Source organism: Denticeps clupeoides, unplaced genomic scaffold (genome assembly GCF_900700375.1).
Source record: "Denticeps clupeoides unplaced genomic scaffold, fDenClu1.1, whole genome shotgun sequence".
NCBI lineage: Eukaryota > Metazoa > Chordata > Actinopteri > Clupeiformes > Denticipitidae > Denticeps > Denticeps clupeoides.
The window spans coordinates 155,467-181,174 of NW_021630069.1; the positions used below are offsets into that span (position 1 = coordinate 155,467).

General features: G+C 40.1%; 2 protein-coding genes and 1 long non-coding RNA gene across 6 annotated transcripts; 1 reads left to right on the forward strand and 2 right to left on the reverse strand.

The window, feature by feature from the left end:
• Positions 1-9: 9 nt before the first annotated feature.
• Positions 10-7,788, reverse strand: wdr4 (WD repeat domain 4). 2 transcript variants are annotated; one of them, XM_028968166.1, is made up of 11 exons: positions 6,813-7,788; positions 6,654-6,722; positions 6,424-6,576; positions 6,084-6,240; positions 5,633-5,745; positions 2,873-2,933; positions 2,663-2,752; positions 828-889; positions 570-750; positions 396-468; positions 10-191 (listed from the first exon to the last, which is right to left on the reverse strand). In XM_028968166.1, exons 1-11 carry the CDS (start codon positions 6,899-6,901, stop codon positions 58-60), a joined length of 1,182 nt encoding a protein of 393 aa, XP_028823999.1. In that variant the 5' UTR covers positions 6,902-7,788; the 3' UTR covers positions 10-57. The 2 variants fall into 2 exon arrangements, with proteins under 2 accessions (XP_028823999.1, XP_028823998.1); XM_028968165.1 differs by having other exon boundaries at positions 10-261; positions 6,813-7,785.
• A 2,395-nt stretch (positions 7,789-10,183) lies between these two features.
• On the reverse strand, positions 10,184-11,259 carry LOC114782076 (uncharacterized). Its single transcript, XR_003747852.1, has 2 exons — positions 10,610-11,259; positions 10,184-10,470 (listed from the first exon to the last, which is right to left on the reverse strand). It is a non-coding gene; the product is annotated as an uncharacterized LOC114782076 (long non-coding RNA).
• Positions 10,674-24,765, forward strand: LOC114782075 (fibrous sheath CABYR-binding protein). 3 transcript variants are annotated; one of them, XM_028968162.1, is made up of 7 exons: positions 10,674-10,765; positions 11,034-11,094; positions 17,103-17,202; positions 20,685-22,373; positions 23,880-23,937; positions 24,110-24,234; positions 24,328-24,765. In XM_028968162.1, exons 2-7 carry the CDS (start codon positions 11,050-11,052, stop codon positions 24,354-24,356), a joined length of 2,046 nt encoding a protein of 681 aa, XP_028823995.1. In that variant the 5' UTR covers positions 10,674-10,765; positions 11,034-11,049; the 3' UTR covers positions 24,357-24,765. The 3 variants fall into 3 exon arrangements, with proteins under 3 accessions (XP_028823995.1, XP_028823996.1, XP_028823997.1); XM_028968163.1 differs by having other exon boundaries at positions 10,676-10,765; positions 10,987-11,094; XM_028968164.1 differs by having other exon boundaries at positions 10,683-10,924.
• The last annotated feature ends 943 nt before the right edge of the window (positions 24,766-25,708 follow it).

The following is a 25,708-nucleotide window of genomic DNA, read 5'->3' on the forward strand; positions in this document are numbered from 1 at the left end:
AAACACACCAAAACCAAACCCAATTGTTTTATTAATCCCAATTAGAGCCCCAATCATTCAAAAGAAAAGTAAATTAAAGCACTGATTCGTGGGTGTGTTCTGATCCCAGCTTAACCCTCTTCCTGGTCTTGTTGGATGGAGCACCATTTCCAGCTGCTCTCTTTTGCTGCATCCTCTCCTCTTTCTTCTGCCTGTAAGCAGCCATGTTGTCAAAGTTCACTTTATACAGCTGGTGCAGCCGACTAGGTGAGCCCACGCACTCTGAATGACAAATCACACACAATCACGTGTGACAGAAAAGGCAAGAAAAGACACCATAAGAATATTTCAACATGTTCAGAGGACACAGAAGAAAAAAAAATGTACACACAAACACACATGCACGCTTGACTCACCTTTGAAACAATCCCAGTGTGTGTGTAGGGCTGCAGATACTCTCTTAAGATCTGACTGTTGCAGATCACACTGCTACACCCACCCACACACAACAAAAATTGGGGTTTTAGTTCATAGTTATACAATAAATCATTGTAATTTGAAGAAAGTGAGAGTGAATTGTGTGTGTGTACCTCCCAACCCTGCTGTGCATGTTTATAGAGCAGTACTGGTGTCTGTTGGTTCTCCAGTAGGATCCAAAGCTGACATTTTTGGTCAAATACCATGTCCCAGACTACATGAGGGAGGCGTAGACATGTGCTGGGCTTGACTTCAGACCCCTCCTTTATTTCAAATAGCTGCAACCATGGACACCTTCAAACAACAAACATCTGAATGTATTTGAAATGTATGTGGTTAAATCAGTCCACCAATACACCCTGGATATTTACCGGTCACACTGTACAGCCACATGTCCATCAGGAGAGCAGCTAATCCGTCTGACCGCCAGGCGCTGTGGACAAAAGCGAATCAGATATCAACTACTACACCACAGATGAGAAAAGAAACTTTACAAAGTCATTACAACTAGTAATTAATTACCTTTACTGGAGTTACGCTTCAATTTGATTACATTATCAATGCCTCAATATTGATGCATCCCATGTATTTAGTACATTGCCACATGATGTTTGTAAAGAGTTAAGGTCTTGTACACCTGTGTGGACACTTTGATTAGAATGAAAACTGTCAGGGTTCAGTTTATATACACTGGTAGTATTCCTTTAAATGCATATGGCACTGTGCTGTGAGGAGAGTTAGTTGCCTGCTCATGTCCTGATGCATAGCAACTCTCCACCAAGCAGAGGAATAAAGCAGACTGTTCAAGCTCCTCTGGTCCCTTTATTACTTAATTTTGTATTACATAAAAGTAGGAACGTATGGGGGGTTACTGGCATATACCTGGGTGTGGCGGAACTGAGGTGCTCTGAGCATAATAATTATAGAGTGTTAAGGAAACCCCAGCATCAGCATGATGCTCTTACTTCCCGGCAGGCCTCCTTTGTCTGCATGCTTCACCAGAGTTTCCTCCGCTACACACAGACCCAAACCTCTTACAACCTAAAGCCACAAACGGCAAAAAAAATGCCTGGTTCAGACGTCCATAGCGGTTTTTCTGCTCATTGGAGAGCAGTGGAATCAAAAATGAGTTTTCGGTTTCAAAAAAAAAATTTTTGGAGAGAAATCACAAACCTCACGGCAAGCACCTCATAGGAAAGTTACGTATCATTATTACTACTACTTAATAGGTTTTGCTACACATTCATGTGGGCTTGTTCTTTTCATATTAAGACACAGTACTACCATCTTGTTTTCTTCCTCCGTTTGTGGCGCCCCTAGATGGATGGCGCTCTTAGCATTTACTTATACCCCTGATTTTAGACACCGTAAACACATTGGTCTTTCCTCATCTTTTAAAGAGCTGTTTTTTTAGCCAAAACAGCCAGCTTGGGTGAGTTGAGCGAAATGATTTGGTTTGTAAAATGAGCCAATATTCCCATTTATTAGAGACACAAGCATGCAAATGACAATTATAATGGCCTGAAAATGTTTAATTATTAATTATATTAAATATTAATTATTGTGCAATTAATTTATGTATTGTTTATCGTGACAAGCCTAATTATAATTTGATCATAGCGATTTAATTAAACATCTTTCCCTTACATTTCAGTTTTTTGAGAAATGAGATATTGTTGGGCAGTGGACGGCCTAGCAGGTATGGAAACGGACCCCTAAGACATTTGCCAGCTCCCAAGTCCCAAACCACCAAGGTGCCAATGAGCACTGCTCACCAAGGGTAATGAGTTAAAAGCAGAGGACACATTCAGACCTGTATAACGGCTTCTGTTTGAAACAGGCTTTACTCGACCCCTCTCAGAGCGTATTTTGAGCACTGTAGCACATTCAAATATGGTTCAAACTTTTCTGCACAGTAACTGGTCTTGTGTGTGTCAGAGCAATTCATCCTAACAGAAAGAGTACCTCCTCCTTTTTCACAAATTTTGATTAGCTGCGGTCCTGAAGGGTGCCTCAATTTTCTGTATCTATTTGCACACTCACCAGTAACGTGGGTGTGTGTGCGGCTCTGCGGAAGATCGTTTTGGGATCAGAAATATATCAAACTGACCAATCACCCATCTGTCTATTCATACTGAAAATAGTCAAATTTTGATCCCTTGACCGATTGGTAATTACTGACACAACAGACGAGTATGTGAGGTACCTCCTCTGTTGGAGTCTCACTCAGCTCTTGCAGGTCCCAACTCTGTAATCTTCTGCCAGTTTCATAATGCCACAACTTTACTGTACCATCCTGCAGACAAAAATGTGTTTATTAACAATGCATACTCCTAAGACAACATAACCTCCCATAAAAAAATAAATGACAATACCATTTTGTTGCAACACGAACCATACAGACAGGCTCGCTTACCCCAGAACCAGACAGTAGACAGTCAGGACTCTTGGAGGGCACCAACAAAGCACTGACAAATCTGCAAGAACCCAGACAATCAACAAACCTACACTGAATCACTTATTATTATTAAAAAGATCAATGTTTTTTGTCACTCATTTTAGAAAGCGAAACCCATATTACGTATTCAATAAACGTACTGAAATATTTCCACCCTTTGTTATTCACAGATAATGAAAAAACAAAATTCATTGTGAAAACAATGTTGGTTTCATGGTGTCACACCTTAATCAGCTACTTAACTCAAAACACCTGCACAGGTTTCCAGAGCCTTAAATGGTCTCATGATGACTTGCCAGATGTTCAGGAGATGGTCATTGACACGCTCCAGAAGGAGAGTAAGCCACAAAAGTAATTGCTAAAGAATCAGGTTGTTCACAGTGTGCTGTATTCCAGCATGTTTACTGAAAGTTGAAAAAAGTGTGGTAGGAGAAGGTGCAGCTGCAACAGGATTCAACAACAGCCTTGAAAGGACTTTCAAGCAAAATCCATTCAAAGACAGGGGCTACAAATGTTGCATCCCTTGTGTTAAGGGGCAGTGGTTGTTGAAAGTCAATTTTGTGTGTCATTTGGAAATTAAGGTCCCAGGGTCTTTAAGAAAAGTGGAGATCCACATTGCTTGAAGTCAAGTGTGAATATTCCACAGTGGGTTAGTCATCTGGTGACGATGAGAAACCAAACCAATCAATGCAGATGACCTAAAGGCCACCATCAAAGCAACCTGGGCTTCCATTACTCCTTAGTAGTGCCACAGGCTGACTGCCTCCATGCCAGGCTGCATTTATGCAATAATTCATGCAAAAGGAGGCCCAACAACATATTGACTGCACAGAAATGAACATATCTTTCAGAAGCCTGACATTTCTGCTTCAAAGCCTGCTTCAAAGCCAGACCGGCTGGGTACTTTGAATTTGCAGTGAAATTGCAAAACATGACAGATCGATTGTAATTATAGCGGCCTGTTCAACATGTAAAATATTAACCAGGTAGTATAGACTTGGATAAAGAAAAGACAATTTGCAAGCTGTCACGCTTCTGTGAAATTTTCAGGCAACAACCAATTTACAAGTTAATTTCAGCAGGAACACTCCACATATAATACAACAACCGAAGCTTAAAACACAAATGTACGCTGGATACCACAAACAAACTTCCAGCCACCACGCCTCACGCTCAGTGATGGAATCTCTTGTGCATTTTATTAGTCAGATTTGTGCCTCTATAGCATGATTGAAAGCACCGGATTCAGGTAAACAGAATCGCAACATGTTGCCCCAACTCAGAAACACATTACAGAGGTCATGGTGTCCTGGATGTATGAGCAAGTTGAGCAAGATGGCTACTGATTTCCCTGAGAGCCATACTTGCAGTAACATCAAAGGGCTGCTGAAAGGGAAATAAGAAATGGATGTAAAAAGCGAGGACCCTGCCACAGACAATGTGCCTACATGGCCATTGCAGCGCAGCTTGCCGCATTTTAAATGCTTTACTCACACAATGAATTTAGCTTCACAGCGCGTGTTAAACCTACCATCAGTAGCCCGATTGCTAGAAAGGGTACAAAGAATAAGAAGCTTTTTCAAACACTGCACTACAGCCAGCCAGGTACTGCATGAAAAACAAATGTTGCTGAACATAATACAATCATACTGACTGTTTTATTTTCTTTAAATTGCAGTGTTTACCGATGATAATGACTGTTTGCGCAAATATGCAGTTGAATACAGAAAATCCTCAACAAGTTTAGAAAGCAACAGTATTCACATTAAAATATTGTCAGAAATATTGGTACATCGACAAGTTATGGATTATAAATTAATTAAACAAAGTGTGCCTCAACAGCAGACATGCAGCTTTAATTTAAAGTTAAAATAAAGCTCAATATCTGCAGTTAAAGCATTTCAAATCCATTGTGGTGGTGTAGGGCTGGGTGATATTGCCAAAAAAATGATCATGAAATACTTTAAAATTGAACAATTAGATTTTCTTTTTTCTGAAATTGCTACACTGAAACCGAAGACACCAGAGATAATAAATAGTTTATTAACATATGAAACCATGAATTTCTCTGCCATCCTTGGCTCCATTTTCAGGCATCTAGATAGAGACATTATCATGCTCCCCCCAACCGCCCATTTCAATCATATTTTATTGGCCTTTCAAACACTGTTTGAATAACAAAAGAAAATCAATGTTTCTGAATCCCTCTGCAATTATACTGTAAATAATTTCCAATGCCAATAAATGGCGTAAATGTAAATTATGTTGATGTCCAAATATTTATGGTCCTTACAGTATATGGGTTTCATTTTCTGAAATAAGTGACAATTTCAATATTAGTCCTTCTTTTGCAATGCTTCTACTTCTCTGTGAAGAATTCTCAAAATGTTGAGATCTTGCTTTGTGAGTCATGGTGGCAGATTCTGCTTCACAGCAGAGTTTCTGTTGATCATGTACTGGGTTTAAATGAAATTCCTGAATTCAGTGATTACAAAGGTATTCCAGTACTTTTGTCCACATAGTAATTATTAATTACGTGAGGTTTCTGGACCTTCGGTTTTATTTATTACTTGAAATGTAAAGAGAAACTACCATTAAAATGTATTGCTAATGAACATATCAATATAACAATAACATATATCAGTAAATGAATTCAATGCCCACTCCCTGAGTAAAATTAAAATAACAGCACTGGGTAGTAGTGTATGGGAAACTCACTCTGTGTGTCCCAAACAGAAGGACTGGATGTTGTGAGGACCCCTGAGGCAGCTGACTCGGATCTTCTCATCACGGTCGGCTGTGATGCTGAATTTGTTATCTGGAGTCACAGTCTGCATGAACCGACAAACCAGACAGACGCCCATTGTGTTCAGTAGACAGTATATAAAACTGGACATGTTAAACAATAGATATACAGTAGAGCATGATACTATCACTCTGTGAATGTACAGCTGTACATTGAACTTGTTCCTGAGAATTGACAAGTTTCAAAATGGCAGAATTGAACCCAGCAGCGCTTGCCCTGTTCTGGTCTTCTACTTAAAAAAAAAAAAATGATGCGCAATAAAATTTTGATCCTTTATGGCAGATCAGCCAGGACAACCTGCTGTAAGGTGGGATAGGGTTAGTAAAAAAAAAAAAAATTTTAAGGCCAGAGACACATCCTCACCAGCGCCAGCAGCATGGATAGATGACCCAGCTTCACTTGACCTGCTGCATGTGGTTGTTTTGTTGAGAAGGAGTACACATCACCTGACTTATCTGCCACCAGAACACACTCCTCATCCATGGAGAAGGCAAGTGATGTGCATCTGCGCACCACCCACCTATACACACACAGCAAAACTGATAATCTTATCCCTCATATCACACCAACATATTACATCTGCGCACTCAAATATTAAAGCACTCTAATGTCAGAATGAACATTTTTATCGAAAGACACTCCAGACCTTGCATTGGATGAATTCTGATTGAAAAAAACAGCAATTGACTTCAGGGTAGCGCACCTCGTGCTGACGCACTGCCATTTCGGTTCTGTGCGGAAGAGCACAAGACGTTTGTTGTCATCTGTGAGAGCAACCAACTTCCCAGTGGGCGACACAGCGAGCGCGAGGATGCAGTCGGTCCCTTCGTCTCTGGACACCTCCGCGTCCCTGTGACTGGCAGATCAGACAATCAATCAGCCGGAGCCACATGCAGCTCTAGTCAACTGCGCTCTCCGGCTAAATCTGCTCACTCATCTCCATCCGCCGCTTCATCCCTCGGTCTCCGCTCCGCGGCGCTGCAATCAAACACGAACGCGTTCCTGTAGTCACAGGAGTCACGGCGATTAGCAGACAGGCCGCCATTAGGACCCGATATCGGAACCGGTACCAACTCACCCGCGCCCGCTTACCGACTACTCCCCGTATCGAGCGATAAGAGGGTTTTCCCCGCGCTGATCATCAGCCAGTCTCCACACCTCGCTACTGAAGCAGCAGCCATGTCTACTGAGAGTTCACGTGACGCGCCTTCTGTCGCATGTTTAATTCGTCACACAGCCACGTGGGGCCAACATCTAGTAAGACAACGTTATAATAGCAGCTCCTGGAAATTCAACTCAATTCTACTGGCCTTGATGAATTGAATGAAGCTTTGTGTTGTTTATCTTTCCAGGTTGTGGTGGTCTTACTGGTAACTTCAATAAAGATTTTTGGTAACATATTAAAATACCTTTTTTATTTAGTGATTGATATCATTTACAATTTTTCTCTTCTTCATACTATGGCATTATCACCCTTATTCCAAAACTGCATAAAGACTCCTGATCGTCGCATTAGGTCGGTCAACATACCATCTAAATACAGTAAAACCCCATCCGTTGATCGAATATGAAACTGTTTGCAATCTAAACTAATGGCAAGATAGCAAAATATATCTAGCAAAATTTAACCCACACTTTCGAAATAACATAACAAAAAATGGGAAAATGTCCAATACAGACATCTGCACATTGCTATGTAATGTTGCTAGTCGTACTAAAGGGGCCGGGGCCTTTTTACAGTTTTGGCCTTTTTGAACCTTGTTTGCTTCTGTAGGTAAAGTTGTGTTTTACTAATGCATCTGAATCCTTTTTTTGATCGCGCAAAGGGGTGTCGGGTCTAAACAACAGAGGTTTCGGTTCTAAACAACAGCACCTGGCTGCAGCCACTGTGGAGCTCCATAAGCAGAAATATATCACCTCCACAGTAGGTGGAAACTAGTGACTTCAACCTTCAAAAGGAATATTGTTTTTGTGTTGTATGCCGTATTGCATTATATTGGAATAAAAGGTTTAAAAAACATAGGATGTACTTAGAATAGATACATTAAGAACAATCATCTTTGACAGCAAAAACTAAATTGCATTTTTGTTACTGTTGATGTTACCCAGAAATGTATTAAATGCATTAAATGTATAAAAATTTTACATTTACTCTGTAATCTTTCATTTTAACTTCTAGTATGAACATGGAATCAAGTGAACAAAACAAGTGAACAAGATTAATTGAAATTTTGGATTTACATAAAAATAATAAAATAATAAAAACACAAAAAACAAACAGCCAGTGCCTTCCTCCATCCATTATATCTCAAATCCATTTTTTACTGACCACTGCCCTAGAACGATCTTCACGGCAAGATTCCTTTTCCCAAGACAATAACATCCACAATGTTATTATCCATAACTATGTTAATAACATGGTTAAGGTGTGTAATACACAGCAATTTCAGTTTTATTTTCAGGTTGGTCTAATTTATTAACTGTTTTTTTTGTTAAACAGGAATATTTTGAAAAGCCAATTAATGTGTGAAACTAACTAAGGATAGCATCATTGATTTGATCAGATTGTGAAGATGAGGAAAAAGAATCAAGAGGTGATGCATCATGCTGATATAGTTTATAACAAACAGCCAGTGCCTTCCTCCATCCATTTTATCTCAAATCCATTTTTTACTGACGACTGCCCTAGAACGATCTTCACGGCAAGATTCCTTTTCCCAAGACAATAACATCCACAATGTTATTATCCATAACTATGTTAATAACATGGTTAAGGTGTGTAATACACAGCAATTTCAGTTTTATTTTCAGGTTGGTCTAATTTATTAACTGTTTTTTTTTATAAACAGGAATATTTTGAAAAGCCAATTAATGTGTGAAACTAACTAAGGATAGCATCATTGATTTGATCAGATTGTGAAGATGAGGAAAAAGAATCAAGAGGTGATGCATCATGCTGATATAGTTTATAAGCATGCATGTGAATGTACTGTATGTTTGAACACTCTAGATCAACAGAACATCATCTGGGAACACTGAACGGGTTCCTGAAAACTCTGGAACAAACCAAACTAGGGCTGCAACTATCGAATATTTTTGGAATCGATTATTTTGTTGTTGTTTTTCATTGAGTAATCAAATAGCTCATACTTTGCGTTTTTGAACAACTGTCCTTAGTTTTATTTTATTTAAAAAAAGGAAAAAGGGCTGTACCCCCTGCTATCTGAGAATAAGGAGAAAAAAGTGTAAAGGTACAAATTAGTAAAAAGAAAATATAAATAAACAATTCAAGTATTACTAATAATCCAACTTAAACAATACAGTTCAGTTTCCAGTTGTATCCAGATGAGGTAGGAAGGTATAATGTTTGTCTTTGTGCAATGTTATGTGCAAAATAGAGAGAGAATTTGTCTTGTGCATGTGTGTGCAATGCATGAGCAAGCCTGCGCTGCTGTGATGTACAACAAATGCTATAAATCTATATGCTAATGAATGTAGATTTGTCCATCTGTTGCATTTATTATTATTACCTTATGTATGGGGAAGGCGTGTTTTGAGATGTAACCTATCAGTGTGTGTGTGTGTGTGTGTTTGGCGAGCAGGAGGGAGAGATGGGAAGGGATGAATTACATGAGTGAGATCTCATGCCTTATCATGCCTCATCAATATTGACTCATAACACAAATAATTACAAATAATGTACGTTCTAAGCAGTGCTAATGTTAGTTAGCAATCATAAAAATATGATACCTTGTAGAAGCTCCGACTCCGCTTAAGAGAAGTGCAGTTTACGTGAGGATATTTTCGGTTAAGGTGCTGTAGGTGCTTATGGTAAGCCAGGTCAATTTTACAGTGTATACCACACAGCGCGTTGTCCGCGCAGCATTTAAATGGTCCCACACTTCAGACATTTTATGCCTTTTACACGTACCAGTAACTTCATTTTCCACCAATAAACCACGCCTCCTTAAATCTTTGAAATGCGCTTCAGCGAAAACAGTCTGTGTAGAACAATGATACCGGTTCTGCGCAGCTCCGCACTGCGTAGCCCTGCGGGAACGATATGATAATAGACTTGGTGACAAATTAAACGAAGCCCTCCTGCATTTCTGGCTTTGAGGCAGAATTACAGATTGATATGTGTATCTAAAACAAAGAGAAAACATTTGAACTATTTTTATGCTACTTTATGCTATGTTTTTCAAAGTGACTGCTCCCTCAGTGACCACATTGAGGGAGCAGAGTAAATGTACTAGCCAACAGATTAAGTTATGAGATCAAATACATTTTGGATGTAAAAACAATAAAGAAAAAGAAAAAAAGCCAGTTCAGGCTTCAGCAGAAATAACACATTACACTTAGCATGTAATAGTGAATTTTCAATGTTACACTGGCAACAATTACTGTTTAAAACCATTGTGCTTTGTGGTAATGATTTAGGAGAATAACATGAAGGAACCAAATGAAGATTTGGATAATTTTATTTGTGACATACAATTCAACAAAGGCTAACTAACAATTTTGATGCAGGTGTAATGAGAGACATGAATAAAGTGCAATATGCAGTAAATAGAACAATGTAACAATTGATGTTATATATAGTGAAAATTAGTGAAGTGAATTTGTTCAATAAAAAGCAAAAAACAAATACATTTGGAACTGACTACAATATGCCAACAATAAATCATATTCTAATCCAAAATGTGGTTTAGAGACCAGGGCAAGGAAATAAACATGTCTGTGTGTTTGCCTGCAATGGAGCACGATAAAAAAGAAAAAAAATACCTTCGTTATAAATATTTCCATGTTGTAACGCATACAAAGTGTCAACATGATCAGTTTACTAAATTACTAACAGCACATTTGTATATGAACGACTCTGTACCAACCTTTACGATCCACTCGGGTAGTTTGTATCTATGCAGGTCACGTGTTTCCGCCTACTGTGGAGGTGACGTATTTCCGCCTACTGTGGAGGTCACGTGTTTCCACTTACTGTGGCGCTCCACAGTGGCTGCAGCCAGACCCTTCTCGGTCTAAATCAGGTAGTCACAAGTGGAATCTGATTTCGGGTTTACGGAGTTCAATGCGACAGGAGGGGGTTGCTTTTCATTTATACAGCTTAGTTAGGTTTCGCTAAGAATAAGCCAACGTTAACCCATAAACCAATAACTACGCACATACAGTCAACTTTACAGGAACCTGTTAGTATTCTCAACATCATCTTGTGCAACGTTCACCTTTCTACTGACTTTACATTCATCAGCGCGATTCCTGAGATCCTGGGGCTCAGTCTGAGATTTTTGTCCTCAGCACGACGACAGCAGACATGGCGGCCTCCTTGCTCAAGGGCGCACGACTCCGATCCCTCACGGTAACGGTTGTTTCTTTTAGACTTGTCAGGAAATGCTAACATACTTTCTTGTTTGCCCGAAGTAAAGCAATACATGAACAGAAAATCATTCATCTAAAAAAACAGCGAGTGCACGAATACGGCCATGTTTACAGCACGGTTACGTAAACGTGGCATGCGCGCTCCCGCTGCAGTTAAGGGCTGAATAAGGGATGTATTATCAAGTTTTACAAAATTATCAGTTTACTTTTTTTCAGTTTCGGTTTTTCTATTTGTCCGTTATATAAAAAGCGATGACGTCACCTCGGATCTGAAATTTTGTTAATATACAAAAATTCTCATTGCATTTCAAATGTGGGTCATTTATCTTCGCTTGACGTATTTCTGAGGGGTGAAATTGCTCAAATAATTGATAAAAATTGAGACAAAGAAAATGCATGTGAACTGAAATAGCAGGGTAAAATGGAAAATGTACTTAAATGTGTTTATCATTCCTGAATGTTTTTTTCAGGTCTACACAACTTCCAGGCATTATTCAATAAGACTTTAACAATGTAATGGACATGTTTTTCCCCTTTTCTTTATTTCTTCGTGATTCAGGTTATAAAGAACTCACATAAAATTACTAGGGCCCTATGATTTCTGTCATGCGGATGGAATCGTGGAGTCCAACAAATAGCATGGAATCCGCTATAAAACGCGGAATTGTACATAATTCACATTTCTGGCCGCTGCAGCCCACTACACATGTTTCCAGTTGAGGTGGGACTTTGTAAACACATGGTTAGCGATGATAAAGAGGCTGACAGTTCTGTATCCCGATCAGCTCCGTGCATGCACGCACATACGCAATTTGTACAAAACATACAGTATTTGACTCTTGGTGCCAACTTTAGAGCGGAACTAGGGATGCTTAACTAGGGAGTGCAGAATTATTTTTTGAACAACCATGTTCTCAATGAAAAAAACTCATTAAACTCATAAAAAAAAAAAAAAAAACTCATTAATATCAAAGCTGAATGTTTTAGGAAGTAGCTTTTAGTTTGTTTTTATTTTTAGCTATTTTAGGGGGATATCTGTGTGTGCAGGTGACTATTACTGTGCATAATTATTAGGCAACTTAACAAAAAACAAATATATACCCATTTATTTTTACCAGTGAAACCAATATAACATCTCCACATTCACAAATATACATTTCTGACATTCAAAAACAAAACAAAAACAAATCAGTGACCAATATAGCCTTTGCAAGGACACTCAAAAGCCTGCCATCCATGGATTCTGTCAGTGTTTTGATCTGTTCACCATCAACATTGCGTGCAGCAGCAACCACAGCCTCCCAGACACTGTTCAGAGAGGTGTACTGTTTTCCCTCCTTGTAAATCTCACATTTGATGATGGACCACAGGTTCTCAATGGGGTTCAGATCAGGTGAACAAGGAGGCCATGTCATTAGTTTTTCTTCTTTTATACCCTTTCTTGCCAGCCACGCTGTGGAGTACTTGGACGTGTGTGATGGAGCATTGTCCTGCATGAAAATAATTTTTCTTGAAGGATGCAGACTTCTTTCTGTACCACTGCTTGAAGAAGGTGTCTTCCAGAAACTGGCAGTAGGACTGGGAGTTGAGCTTGACTCCATCCTCAACCCGAAAAGACCCCACAAGCTCATCTTTGATGATACCAGCCCAAACCAGTACTCCACCTCCACCTTGCTGGCGTCTGAGTCGGACTGGAGCTCTCTGCCCTTTACCAATCCAGCCACGGGCCCATCCATCTGGCCCATCAAGACCCTCTCTCATTTCATCAGTCCATAAAACTTTAGAAAAATCAGTCTTGAGATTTCTTGGCCCAGTCTTGACGTTTCAGCTTGTGTGTCTTGTTCAGTGGTGGTCGTCTTTCAGCCTTTCTTACCTTGGCCATGTCTCTGAGTATTGCACACCTTGTGCTTTTGGGTACTCCAGTGATGTTGCAGCTTTGAAATATGACCAAACTGGTGGCAAGTGGCATCTTGGCAGCTGCATGCTTGACTTTTCTCAGTTCATGGGCAGTTATTTTGCGCCTTGGTTTTTCCACACGCTTCTTGCGACCCTGTTGACTATTTTGAATGAAACGCTTGATTGTTCGATAATCACGCTTCAGAAGCTTTGCAATTTTAAGAGTGCTGCATCCCTCTGCAAGATATCTCACTACTTTTGACTTTTCTGAGCCTGTCAAGTCCTTCTTTTGACCCATTTTGCCAAAGGAAAGGAAGTTGCCCAATAATTATGCACACCTGATATAGGGTGTTGATATCATTAGACCACACCCCTTGTCATTACAGAGATGCACATCACCTAATATGCTTAATTGGTAGTAGGCTTTCGAGCCTATACAGCTTGGAGTAAGACAACATGCATGAAGAGGATGATGTGGACAAAATACTAATTTGCCTAATAATTCTGCACTCCCTGTATTTCGATTCATTTTCCCACTAATGTTATTATAATAACAATGTTATAATAGTAATAATGTTATCCGAACATTAATCGTTAACTGGTCAAATTTTCACGCACCTGCAGCATTTTCGACAACAGAGAAAAACAAATTAATATAAATTTAAAAAATATTAATATAATATTATAATAAAATAAATAATATTATAATAAAAGTATATACATATATTTTACTTAAATAACAAATTAATATTACAAAACAAAAACCCGCTGAAATCCCTTTTGGACATTTTGGACATTTTATTTCAGACAAAACTTTTTTCAAGTTTTTTCGTAAAAATAAAATAGCAGGCCTGCCTCAAACCATAAATTGTCTAGTTTTTATTTTTATAAAAGTAACATGTCGACGTGCTGTGCAGATAGTCTTAAACGCAACCTATTGAGAGCCAAAAATACCCTCTCAGATGGCACAGATATCCCAGGAATGCAGAGATAATGCCACACTAGAATGGCCGGTCTCGGGAAGCGGCGTTCATTTGCTTTTCACCAGTTAAGAGGATTAATATTCGAAGAGGGCGGATTGTCATATAAATGAGAAATGTCTCTTATAAACATCTGCTCCTTAATCAGTGACTTGTTGAGGAGTGGTGTAGTCATCTACCAGGAGCAACATCATGGCATTGCTCTGGCTGGGTTTTATATCTTCAGCCTGGGCAGCAGACACCACTTTCTCATAAACTTCTGTAATGGCCATTTCCAAAGCAGAGCACATATCAGTACGTTTCGATTTAGCGGCTTCTTCCTCCGCTTGTGCAAAAAAAAAAAAAAAAAGAGATGTTTATGGAGAGGGTCCAGGATAGAGGCAGTCAGTGCTGGTTGGGCCATCAACTCATCTGAGTCAACCTATGGCAAGCAATATCCTCATAATTAGTTAATCAATAAAAAATAAATAAATATCTGACAGTATTCATCTCACATCTCAAGAGTTCTGGCATTTTGCAGCTTTGTTAACATTCTGTCAGACAGAACAGCTGTAACAACCTTCCCAAATTCTCCCACACCGCCCCTCTGCTACGTTCCCTCCTCTGGCTCCCAGTAGCTGCACGCATCAGGTTCAAAATACTGATGCTGGCCTACAAAGCCAAAAATGGAGTAGCACCATTCTACCTCACAGCCCTTATTACACCTCGCACTGTACCTCGTATACTCCGAGCCTCCAGTACTGCTCGCCTGGTCCCTCCATTGCTAAAGATAAAAGAAAAACATTCATCTAGACTCTTCTCCATCTTAGCCCCTCGGTGGTGGAATGAACTTCCCCTCGAGGTCAGAACAGCTCAGTCACTGAGCACCTTCAAACGACAGCTCAACACCTTCCTCTTTAAAGAATATTTAGATTAACTGTTAACTTTTTTCTTATTGTCGAACTTGTGTACAGAATCTATAACAGAGTGAATAAAATAGATGTATTCATAGTTGGGGTCCTAGTGAACCAGAATTGATCTCTTCATCGATGGTAACTTGAAAGCACGTTGTAAGTCGCTCTGGATAAGGGCATCTGCCAAACGCCGTAAATGTAAATGTCCCCAACATGTTACACAACGATTTCGATTGTGTTTTACATGATTGAACGAGCTGGTGTTTCAGAAGCTTTATTTGTTCTTGTTTAACTTCCCGTGCCTTTCAAGCAGGTGTGCTGTGGTTGAAGTGGCTGACAAGCTGTCCAGCTGCAATAATAACATGTTGCACAACCACATTTACAGCGAGCTGCAGTGTATGAGCAAAACAGGGAACCGAGTCACAGTTCACCCATCCTGGAGAGTTTGCAGCCACGATGAACACATGCAGACACTTTCCCATTTAGACCCCAGGTCTCCACCTATGTTCTCCAGTTCTCATCTATGTAGTGGCCAGTTATTGTTATATAGCTTTCTGTTGTAAGTACCGTCCAGCAGTCAGTCGTAAGGGCCACAAACTTTGTGCAACTGAGTTGTGTTGTAAGCACAAAAACATTTGCATCAAAAGCATCACATCTTCTCCCTGATAACACTGAAGGGAATGTTTATTGTCCTTCATTGCACAATGCTTGTGGATGTTTGCTTCGCAAGGGATATTGCATCGTACTTGTATTACTGTTTTTTTTTAATACCGCATTACATATTTTGCAAGTCACTTCGTCGGCTGTTCTGTCGATGGTCCGACACAATATTTCTTTTCGCTCCCTTTATTTTGCTGGCCGGGCAAAATATGTCTGAAGGCACGCTTGATAACGCCCCATGAGTTAACAAATAGCGTATGTATAGCATACGCAACACTTTATACTACTACTACTAATAATTAAAAAGAAAAAAAACATTTAACTGATTTAACTATTTTTTATGAATCTGAAGAACAACTCTTTTGTAAGAACATATGTGACGACCACTTACAGTCAATAATTCTTATCAGAAACAGAGGAAAGAAGCAAACTAACACAAGCCAGTCAAGTGAAAGTGAAGTGATTTATCATTGTGATACACAGACAGTGCACACAACAAAATGTGTGCCCTGCTTTTAACCATCACCACTGGTGGGTAGTGGGCAGCCATGACAGGCACCCGGGAAGCAGTATATTGGGACGTTGCTTTGCTCAGTGGCCCCTCAGTGGTACCTTGGCAGTTCAGGATTCGAACCAGCAACCTTGTGATCACGGGGTCCATTACCTTACCTTCCAGTTAATTGTGCAAGTGGACACGACATTTTTTTCCTCGATGTTTATTTATTTGGTACGGTTCTTATGTTGAGGTCAAACATGATGCACGTTTATTTTACAAAAGGAAGAATGTGTAATATTGTGAAATCGTTTTTTGCATGAAATGCACATATTATTTACATGTAAATGGTTTACAAATGCAAAGAGTAAATGCCCAAGCATATTGTTATACAGTAATTAAATTTCATTTGTCATATTTCAGGTTATTTTTTCCACACCCACTTCACAATAATACAGGCGAATGAATATGTTTATAACAGAAAACATGGAATACAGAAGAATTACAACAGAATTACTGTTCCACTTTTGACATAAAAAAAGTTTACTTGTGGTTTTGGCAAATGTATTAAAAATAAAATAGCACATAAGGTTTGAGGTTTGGATTAAACTCTGTGAAAAGTAATAACCCCACCACATAAATAATTAATTTATTTAGAAGAACAGGAGTTAGCCTGTTAGAAGTTTTATGTATGTTGTATCTGCAGTGGTCTAGACTGCAGTCTTTGGCCTTGGAGCAGCAAGTCTCATGGCATAGCAGGACTGGTTAACAGACTGAATTGAGACTAAGCAGCCAGTCTCAGTTTAGTCAGTTGGTAAACTTCGAAGAAAATGACAGATTACAGTCCATGTTCTCATAATATAACAAATAAATATCATTTAAGGAAAGCAACCTCAAGGGTGGAATAAAAAAAAACACTGATAAAATGGCGATGATTAAAATGCATGTGGAATATATTTATTAAATTAATTGTTTAAAACAGGCGTTGACTTCTGCCCAATACCCATTTACAACAGACCATTTTTGTGTGAAATGAGTGAATGCTGTAATGTCCCTCATGTTTCAGTGTGTGCAGGTTCAAGGTCTGGCTGCTTTGTCCCAAGATCCTGTGGTGTCCCTGTCCACAAAATCTGGAGATGAGAAAAACTTCCCTCAGAATTTCAAAAGTAAGTTGCAGCATTTTGGGTTATGTGTCATGAATGAAGATAACCGTTCCTTTTTAAAAGGAAGCAAAGTCTGACAGTAAGTGCCACTTTATAGCTGGCAAGTAACAAATGTATTCTAGTTTTATTGGCAATGAATAAATCCTTAGAGATGTGATACAGTGCATCTGGAAAGTATTCACAGCATATCACTTTTTCCGTATTTTATGTTACAGCCTTATTCTAAAATGGATTACATTTTTTTTTCCCTCAGAACCCCTTAATGTCAACATGATAAAAGTTTACTGGAGGTTTTGCTTCTTCCCATAGGCGACTTTTCAAAACAAAATGCCTAATTTCACTGCAGTCATTTCAATTCTTTACATTATTGTTCTGCTGTAAAACAAATCAACAGTAAATAAGTAAATGTCAGTTTTTCAGTGTTTTATCACCAGAAATTAGACGTTTTCATTTTTAAAAAAAGGTTACGGACAGATGACGCCATCTCCCATCTCATTCACACAGCACTCACCCACCTGGACACTCGGAAGGGAAATTATGTTAAAATGCTTTTCATAGACTACAGTTCAGCATTTAACACAGTAATCCCTTCCACACTCACCACCAAACTGGTGCAGCTTGGACTCAGCTCATCTGTGTGTCAGGGGATCATCAACTTCCTAACTTGGAGACCACAGGCAGTAAGGATGTGCGGACATGTCTCTCAGCACTGGAGCCCCCAGGGCTGTTTTGAACCCCCTGCTGTACTCTCTGTACACCTAGGACTGTACAGCCACTACAAACTCCACCACCATCAAGTTTGCTGACGACACCATCGTGATGGGCCTGATCTCTGACTAGACGGCCTACCTGGAGGAGTTTGGAAATCTGGAGAATTGGAACAATCTCCACCTGAATGTCAGCAAGACAAAGGAGTTAATAGTGGACTTCAGTACCAAGCAGGAGAGGAACTACCATACCCCTGTCATCAACAGGAGCCCAGTGGAGAGAGTGGACAGCTTCCGATACCTTGGTGTTCACATCACGCAGGACCTGTCATGGTCCTGTCACATCAACACCGTGGTGAAAAAGGCACAGCAGCGTAAAGAGCATCCTGATGAGAAACATTTCGACCTGGTTCGGGAACAGCACCATGTAGGACAGGCGTACAGAGGGTGGTTCGATCAGCTGAACGCATCACCTGTACCAAGCTCCCTGACCTTCAATCAATCTACAGCAAGCGGTGCTGGACCAGGGCCAGAAAGATAGTGAAGGACCTCAGCCACCCCAACAATGGACTGTTCTCTCTGCTGCAATCAGGGAAGCTCTTCCACTCCCTGAAGTTCAATACAGAGAGAATGAGGAGGAGCTTCTTCCTGCAGGCCATACGAGCTGTCAACAATCACAACACTTCATAGGACAGAACTCTAATACACTCCAGCACTTTCACTTTCAATCACTTCTGGACTCAATCCCACCAGAATCCTTCCACAAATCTTTTTCTCTTACACAATTTTTTTCTTTTTTTTTTTTTCTTTACTCATTTTAACTTTTAAACATAAAAGTGTAATATTTGGTTATGTTTGCAATATTTGCATATTGGTTCATTGTATTGCAATATTTGTAATTCTGTGGTCTATAGCAGTCACTAAAGCATTTCAGAATTTGAAATCTGAATTACCCACTGTATGAGATCTTTTTTTTTTTTTTTTTGCAAAAAACTCAACTTTTTTTCCCCCAAATTCTCATTATGGAGTGTTGTGTGTAGAATTCTGAGGGAAAACATAATTTTTAAATAAGGCAATTTTTAAATACATGACAAAATGTGGAAAAGGTAATGCGCTGTGAATGCTTTCCGAATGCACTTTATGTGATTGCAAAGGTGCCAAAGGTACCACAGAAGTACCTTTGGTACTTTTGCCATCACATACAGTGCATTCTGATCCTCAATCCTCAAACCCTCTTTGATATAATTCAAAAATCCCAAGTTGAATTGATAACTGTACCCTGCTCAGTGAAGCAACCTCGGTCCAGAAAATGTTACTGGACACACAGCTCAACCTTTGATTCAATTCCAGAAGTTCTAGTTCCACTGTTCAGTTGGATAGACTATTTAGGCCTCATGTCATATTCTCATGATTGACGAACAAAGTCTACTGAACAAAGTATGCACCACTAATGACCACTCACTATGTACTATAAAATACCATTCTAATATTAATACCAATCTAACATTTCAGTGGGCTTTTCCCATAACAGGAAAAAATGGATGAAAGGAGTGAGTCAGGGTAGAGTGTGCAATGTTGAGTGCAGTGGTCAGTCTAGGACAGCCTAGATGAGACGATCATCCTAGAATTTTATGTAATGCTTGGCTAAAAAGATATGTCTGACACTTGTCAGTTCTGAACATATATACACACACACACACACACACACACCAGTATTACTCCTTTAGATCAATCTGGCACTATGCTGTGGGCGGAGTTAGTTGCCTTCCCCGGTACTGATGCAGAGTTACAGAGCAGGCTGATCCAGGCTCCTGTGTTCCCTTTTATTATTTCGTTTTATATTACATAAAAGCAGGAAAATTTGGTATGTGTAATGTCCTATCACGTATGAGCAGTTTCCGGTATTTACCGGGGCGTGGCGGAACTGAGGTGCCCTTCTCTGCATGCTTCACCAGAGTTTCCTACACTACATGACCCATTACAACCTGAAGCCACAATTGTCAGAAAAATGCATGGTTTGTAGATGTCCGTAGAATAAGATGAGCGCGGCCTGAACACAAGACCGTTTTTCTTCTCATTGGAGAAAATCTAAAGCCGCTTTCAGACCAAACACGGCTCGCATGGTTTTCTGAACTCAGGGTAAGGTGATAATGTCATGTTGTAGATCTCTGGATACTCAGAGGCTGTTAAGATCAGCTTTTCCTCCATTCCAGGTTTGTGTGTGTGTGTTTCAGTGACAGTAATATCACTAGCCCACTTTGATTCTATTGGTTGCGCAAAAATACATCACAACGCACAGCAATCAAAGATCAATAAATTTCAACTTTGACCGCAGTGTGAGAATAAGGCGCTGTACTCCCATGAGGCAGCCACAGTCACTACTTTTTAACAAATATTTATGCCACTGCCAGAAAATCACCAAGCAACAACATTATGATATAATCGATTATGTTCTATGCTGCATCAGTGCACGTCCCTATCTTCATCATGATTCAGCGATGATATGATTCATTTCAACACCCCTACTGCTTAGTCAGCATTCATCATGGCTTTGCGATAAGTTTGCAAAAATCTGTTTTACAAATATGTGAGCATCAAAACATAAACAAAAGCTAAAACCATACCATTTTCTTATATACTATGAATAAATACTAATATATTTTAAACCATTAAGGTTTCAGGGATATGACTGTGTTTATGTGCCTTTGTGATTTTTCCTCCACTGGTATTGGTATTTTTTTGGTAATATTTCAGCCTTTTATCTTCCTTCCATCCTAGAAAAGCCCACAACAAAAACATACTTTGATATAGAGAAACTTGTGCAGCACAAGAAATATGATGACTTCCCTAAAAAGGAGGCTGTAACTGCTGTGTTGAAGATGGCTGTTAAAAAGCCAGAACCATTACCACCTACAAGTCTTGGATCTATCATTGACACGCCAGCTGAAATTACGGCTACTACCATTCAACATGCACCTGTTGATGCCCCTGCTGCAGGTGAAGCCATTGCCCATCTCATAGACCCTTTAAAAGATGAGGCTTCAGTAGTTCTTGCTCCAACTGGTGATAACATAGTTGAAGGTGTTCCTACTTTTCAAGGCATCTCTGAAATACACCAAGAAGTAACCACAGTTGATGATTTTAATGTTGTGGCTTCAGTTTCTGAAGCAGCTTTTGTTGCTGAAAAGGTACCGGTTGCCGAAACTGCAAAAGTTCCTGTTGCTAAAGCTGCTGTTTCTGAAGTTGAAACTGTCCCAGTTTCTGAACCTGTTGCTGGAACTGAAATGTCTCCAGTTGCTAAACCTACTTCTGAAACAGCCCCAGGAATTGAAGCTCTTGTTGTTGAAGCTGAAACAACCTCAGTTACTGAAGCTCCTGTTATTTCCAAAGCTGAAATGACCCCAGTTACTGAAGCTCCTATTGTTGTTGATGTTGAAATGGCCCCAGTGGCAGAAGCTCTTGTTGTTGAAGCTGAAAAGGCCCCAGTTGCAGAAGCTCCTGTTGTTGAAGCTGAAATGGCCCCAGTTGCAGAAGCTCCTGTTGTTGAAGCTGAAACGGCCCCAGTTGCAGAAGCTCCTGTTGTTGAAGCTGAAATGGCCCCAGTTGCAGAAGCTCCTGTTGTTGAAGCTGAAACGGCCCCAGTTGCAGAAGCTCCTGTTGTTGAAGCTGAAATGGCCCCAGTTGCAGAAGCTCCTGTTGTTGAAGTTGAAACGGCCCCAGTTGCAGAAGCTCCTGTTGTTGAAGTTGAAACAGCCCCAGTTGCAGAAGCTCCTGTTGTTGAAGCTGAAACGGCCCCAGTTGCAGAAGCTCCTGTTGTTGAAGCTGAAACGGCCCCAGTTGCAGAAGCTCCTGTTGTTGAAGTTGAAACGGCCCCAGTTGCAGAAGCTCCTGTTGTTGAAGTTGAAACGGCCCCAGTTGCAGAAGCTCCTATTGTTGTTGAAGCTGAAACGGCCCCAGTTGCAGAAGCTCCTATTGTTGTTGAAGCTGAAACGGCCCCAGTTGCAGAAGCTCCTATTGTTGTTGAAGCTGAAACGGCCCCAGTTGCAGAAGCTCCTATTGTTGTTGAAGCTGAAACGGCCCCAGTTGCAGAAGCTCCTATTGTTGCTGAAGCTGAAACGGCCCCAGTTGCAGAAGCTCCTATTGTTGCTGAAGCTGAAACGGCCCCAGTTGCTGAAGCTCCTGCTGTTGCTGAAGCTGAGATGGCCCTGGATGCTGAACCTCCTGCTGTTGCTGAAGCTGAGATGGCCCTAGTTGCTAAAGCTCCTATTGTTGCTGAAGCTGAAATGGCCCCAGCTTCTGAAGCTCCTACTGTTGCTAAAGTTGAGACTGCCCTGGATGCTGAAGCTCCTGCTTTTGCTGAAGCTGAGACGGCCCTGAATGCTGAAGCTCCTGCTTTTGCTGAAGCTAAGACTGCCCTGGATGCTGAAGCTGCCCTAGTAAAGGACCTGGAGGAGGAAGCTCCTGAGGGTACACATCACACTTCCTTTCCTACCCCTCGTCTTGACCCACACTGATCCGGTTCTCTTCCTACCCTGCTGTTTGTGTCTGTGAGAGTGTATTCACCGATAAGCGAGGGATTTGTGAGGATAGTTTGACATATCCTGATATGTCTGATACAGCATTGCTTTTCTAGGTAGTTGACTAACAATTTTGAGTTTACATGGTCCATAAACACAAAGCCAATCACTTTCCTGCTGTCACATGGCCATGTCAGTGATCATTTCATTTGTGAAAGGTGTTATGCAAAAAATATGCTTTCATATTTAATGCTGTAGGAACACAATTAGTATTGTACAGGTGTTAGATTGGCCTTGTCCACATGGACGATTGGAATGAACGCCCTCTGAATACCATCCACTAATTTGCTGCATTAAACAGCGATAAATAGCATTTTTGTCTCTTTTTAACGTTCACCAGAATTTTTCCCAGAAATTGATGCCAATACGTTGCATTCTAGAGCTATGCATTCAAGCTGCTATTAATGTCAGCAGTGAATTTGTAATTACAGTTTATTTATTTATCTAAATGACTTGTGGCCGGTGTTTAATTCCAATTCTAACCTGATTTAATACAATATGTTAACATTTATATTTGCATTCTTGTTAGCAATGTGACTTGGATGAATCTGATTGGCTCTTAATTCTTTAGCAACTGGGTTTACGTTGTTTCATTGCTTGCAATTGCACATCTGTCATCAAACCCCATTGCCAGGTTTTCATCTGTAAACTGGCTACAAACCTCTCTCTATTCACGCATCTGTTTGTGTGTCAGCCATCACTGCATTCAGCCTAACCCTGCATTAACACAGCCTCTTCCAACACTGGCACTGTCCTGCACCTCCTGTCTCAGGCTGGTCTATTCACTCTTCATGCTCTTGGTTGCATTTTTGAGGTCTTGTTTTTTCATGTTTCATTATAATTAGTTATTTAAGGAATGATTTATATGCCACTTAATAATGATAGCTTTGATAAATAAAAGTGCCCTGTGTAACATGGAGACATAGAATGGTGTTTGACTTCAGTTTTGTTTCCTCTTTTCTGATATTTTCCTGATGTTTTTCACTCTTCCACAGGAGTAGCATGGTGTCTGTAACCTTTATGTGTCTGTTAGAGTGCTTCTCCTTTCTTCATGCCATCACTGTCTGAAATTACTCTGCCTCAGTTCATTGTTCCACAGCAGCATTTCATAGAACTGAGATTCCTTGAAATGCTTCTCAGAAATATGTTCCTGGTCTGCGAGGGATGTACCACCCATGACATCCTTTACAGACTTTGTATTCAAAGATTCACCTGTTACACCAGTAACAGCTGGACTTAAACAGAAGCGCTCAGGGTCTGCTTGTATTACCCTGCAGTTGGGTGCAGTGGAAGTGTCCTTATGTAAGGGTGATTTCAGACATCTGATTTGTTTCCTCATCCACATTGGGGTGTTGTGTGTTCTGTGCTCAGCTTTTTGATTTCTGTTTGTTAACAGTTCATTTGGACCCCATTCAGAAGCTGTTCCTGGATTCCATCCGCTTGTACTCCACAAAGTAAGCGAGATCCTCTAAACATGTTGTCAGAATTTTGGTAGTTTCTCTACATACAGGTAAATATCGATTATTTAATAGTACCACGGCTGTATAAAATTATGCATGATCACATTTGTCTGGTTCTTAGTGTTCTACAGTGTATTTCTGAATGACTTGAACCTCTCTCTTCCAGGGTGGCTGGGGGGCTGGTAGATTCAGGTCCAGAATATCAGAAAGCTTTGGCTGAAGAACTCACCAAACTGCAGCGTCTCTATGGTGGCGGTGACCTCTCAGCTTTCCCAGAGTTTAAATTCCCAGGTGGGTGAAAGAGCTCTGTCAGGGTCACATGTATTGTACGTTGTTATATTTTGTTTTATGTGGAGAATTCATTCAAGTTTTAATTTTTTTTAGAACCCAAGTTGGATGAAGTGTCTAAGTGAACAGTTTAGAGTCAGAACCCTCCTCTCCTCTCTGAAAACTGTGAAGCTTCTTTTTAAAGTTGGATTGGATACTTTTTGCTGTACTGGTGTAAGTTGGCTGTTTGGCTGACTGATTGTGGAACCCTCAATGCATTTACATTTTTTTGGAAAATTACATTTCATGTGGGAAATTAATAGCTAGAACTGTACTAAACAATCAGTGTTCATAAATAAAGTAACAATACATAAAATGTCAACCATAAAATGCATATTAGTAATAAAATAGAATTATTTTGACCCAAAATGCATCTATCCATCACCATAAACAAAAACAATTGGCTATATTTTGTGTATCTTGAAGTAAACAAACACTATGTGTGTGTGCGTGTGTATACACACTGCTCAAAAAAATAAAGGGATCACAACACGATGTAACTCCAAGTCAAGCATGCTTCTGTAAAATCAAACTGTCTGCTTAGGAAGCAACACTGATCAACAATCAATTTCACATGCTGTTGTACAAATGGAATAGACAACAGGTGGACAACAATTATCAAGACATCCCTAATAAAGGCGTGGTTCTGGAGGTGGTGACTACAGACCACTTCTCAGTTCCTATGCTTTGCTCAATTTTGGGTGCTGGTGGTGCTTTCACTCCAGTGGTAGCATGAGACTGAGTCTACAACCCACACAAGTGTCTCAGGCAGAGCAGCTCATCCAGGATGCCACATCAATGCGAGCTGTGGCAAGAAGGTTTGCTTTGTTTGTCAGCATAGTGTCCGGGCACTACCTGAAGACAGGTAGACGTGGAGGAGGCCGTAAGAGGGCAACAACCCGGCAGCAAGACCACTACATCCACCTTTGGTCAAGGAGGAACAGGAGGAGCACTGCCAAAACCCTGCAAAATTACCTCCAGCAGACCACAAATGTGTGTGCTGAAATGGTCAGAAACAGACTCCATGAGGGCCCATGGTTTGGATAGTACAGCCAAGTCTGTCTCTGTGACTAATATAATCTGCTGACCTTGCATAACAAAGGAGGTGGTGACTACAGACCACTTCTCAGCTCCTATGCTTTCTGGCTGATGTTTTGGTCAATTTTGCTCAGGCTTGTCTGAAATTTTTTTTTTTTTTTTTAACAGCTCATTGTATTTAGTTTTCTACAAATTGTTACAAATGTTTGTTACTCTGGATATAAGGGTAAATATAAAAGAGTATGAGTGTTAACACTCCACACCTTATCATGAAGATTGCCAGGATCTTTCAGTGAGCATTGCTGGCCTTTTTTTTCCATGTCTTTGTATTTGCATTGTTCTGGATGTAGTAGGAGTGTAGTTTAAATATTTGCTGTATGCAGAATACATTTTGAACAAA

Coding starts and splice junctions, on each gene's coding strand:
- LOC114782075 (XM_028968162.1), top strand. CDS start 11,050: ATGGCGGCCTCCTTGCTCAAGGGCGCACGACTCCGATCCCTCACG. Junction 11,095..17,102: donor CACGACTCCGATCCCTCACG/GTAACGGTTGTT, acceptor CTCATGTTTCAG/TGTGTGCAGGTTCAAGGTCT. Junction 23,938..24,109: donor ATCCGCTTGTACTCCACAAA/GTAAGCGAGATC, acceptor TCTCTCTTCCAG/GGTGGCTGGGGGGCTGGTAG.
- wdr4 (XM_028968165.1), bottom strand. CDS start 6,901: ATGGCTGCTGCTTCAGTAGCGAGGTGTGGAGACTGGCTGATGATCAGC. Junction 2,753..2,872: donor GTCTACTGTCTGGTTCTGGG/GTAAGCGAGCCT, acceptor TTTTGTCTGCAG/GATGGTACAGTAAAGTTGTG. Junction 890..2,662: donor GTGAGACTCCAACAGAGGAG/GTACCTCACATA, acceptor TTTTGTCCACAG/CGCCTGGCGGTCAGACGGAT.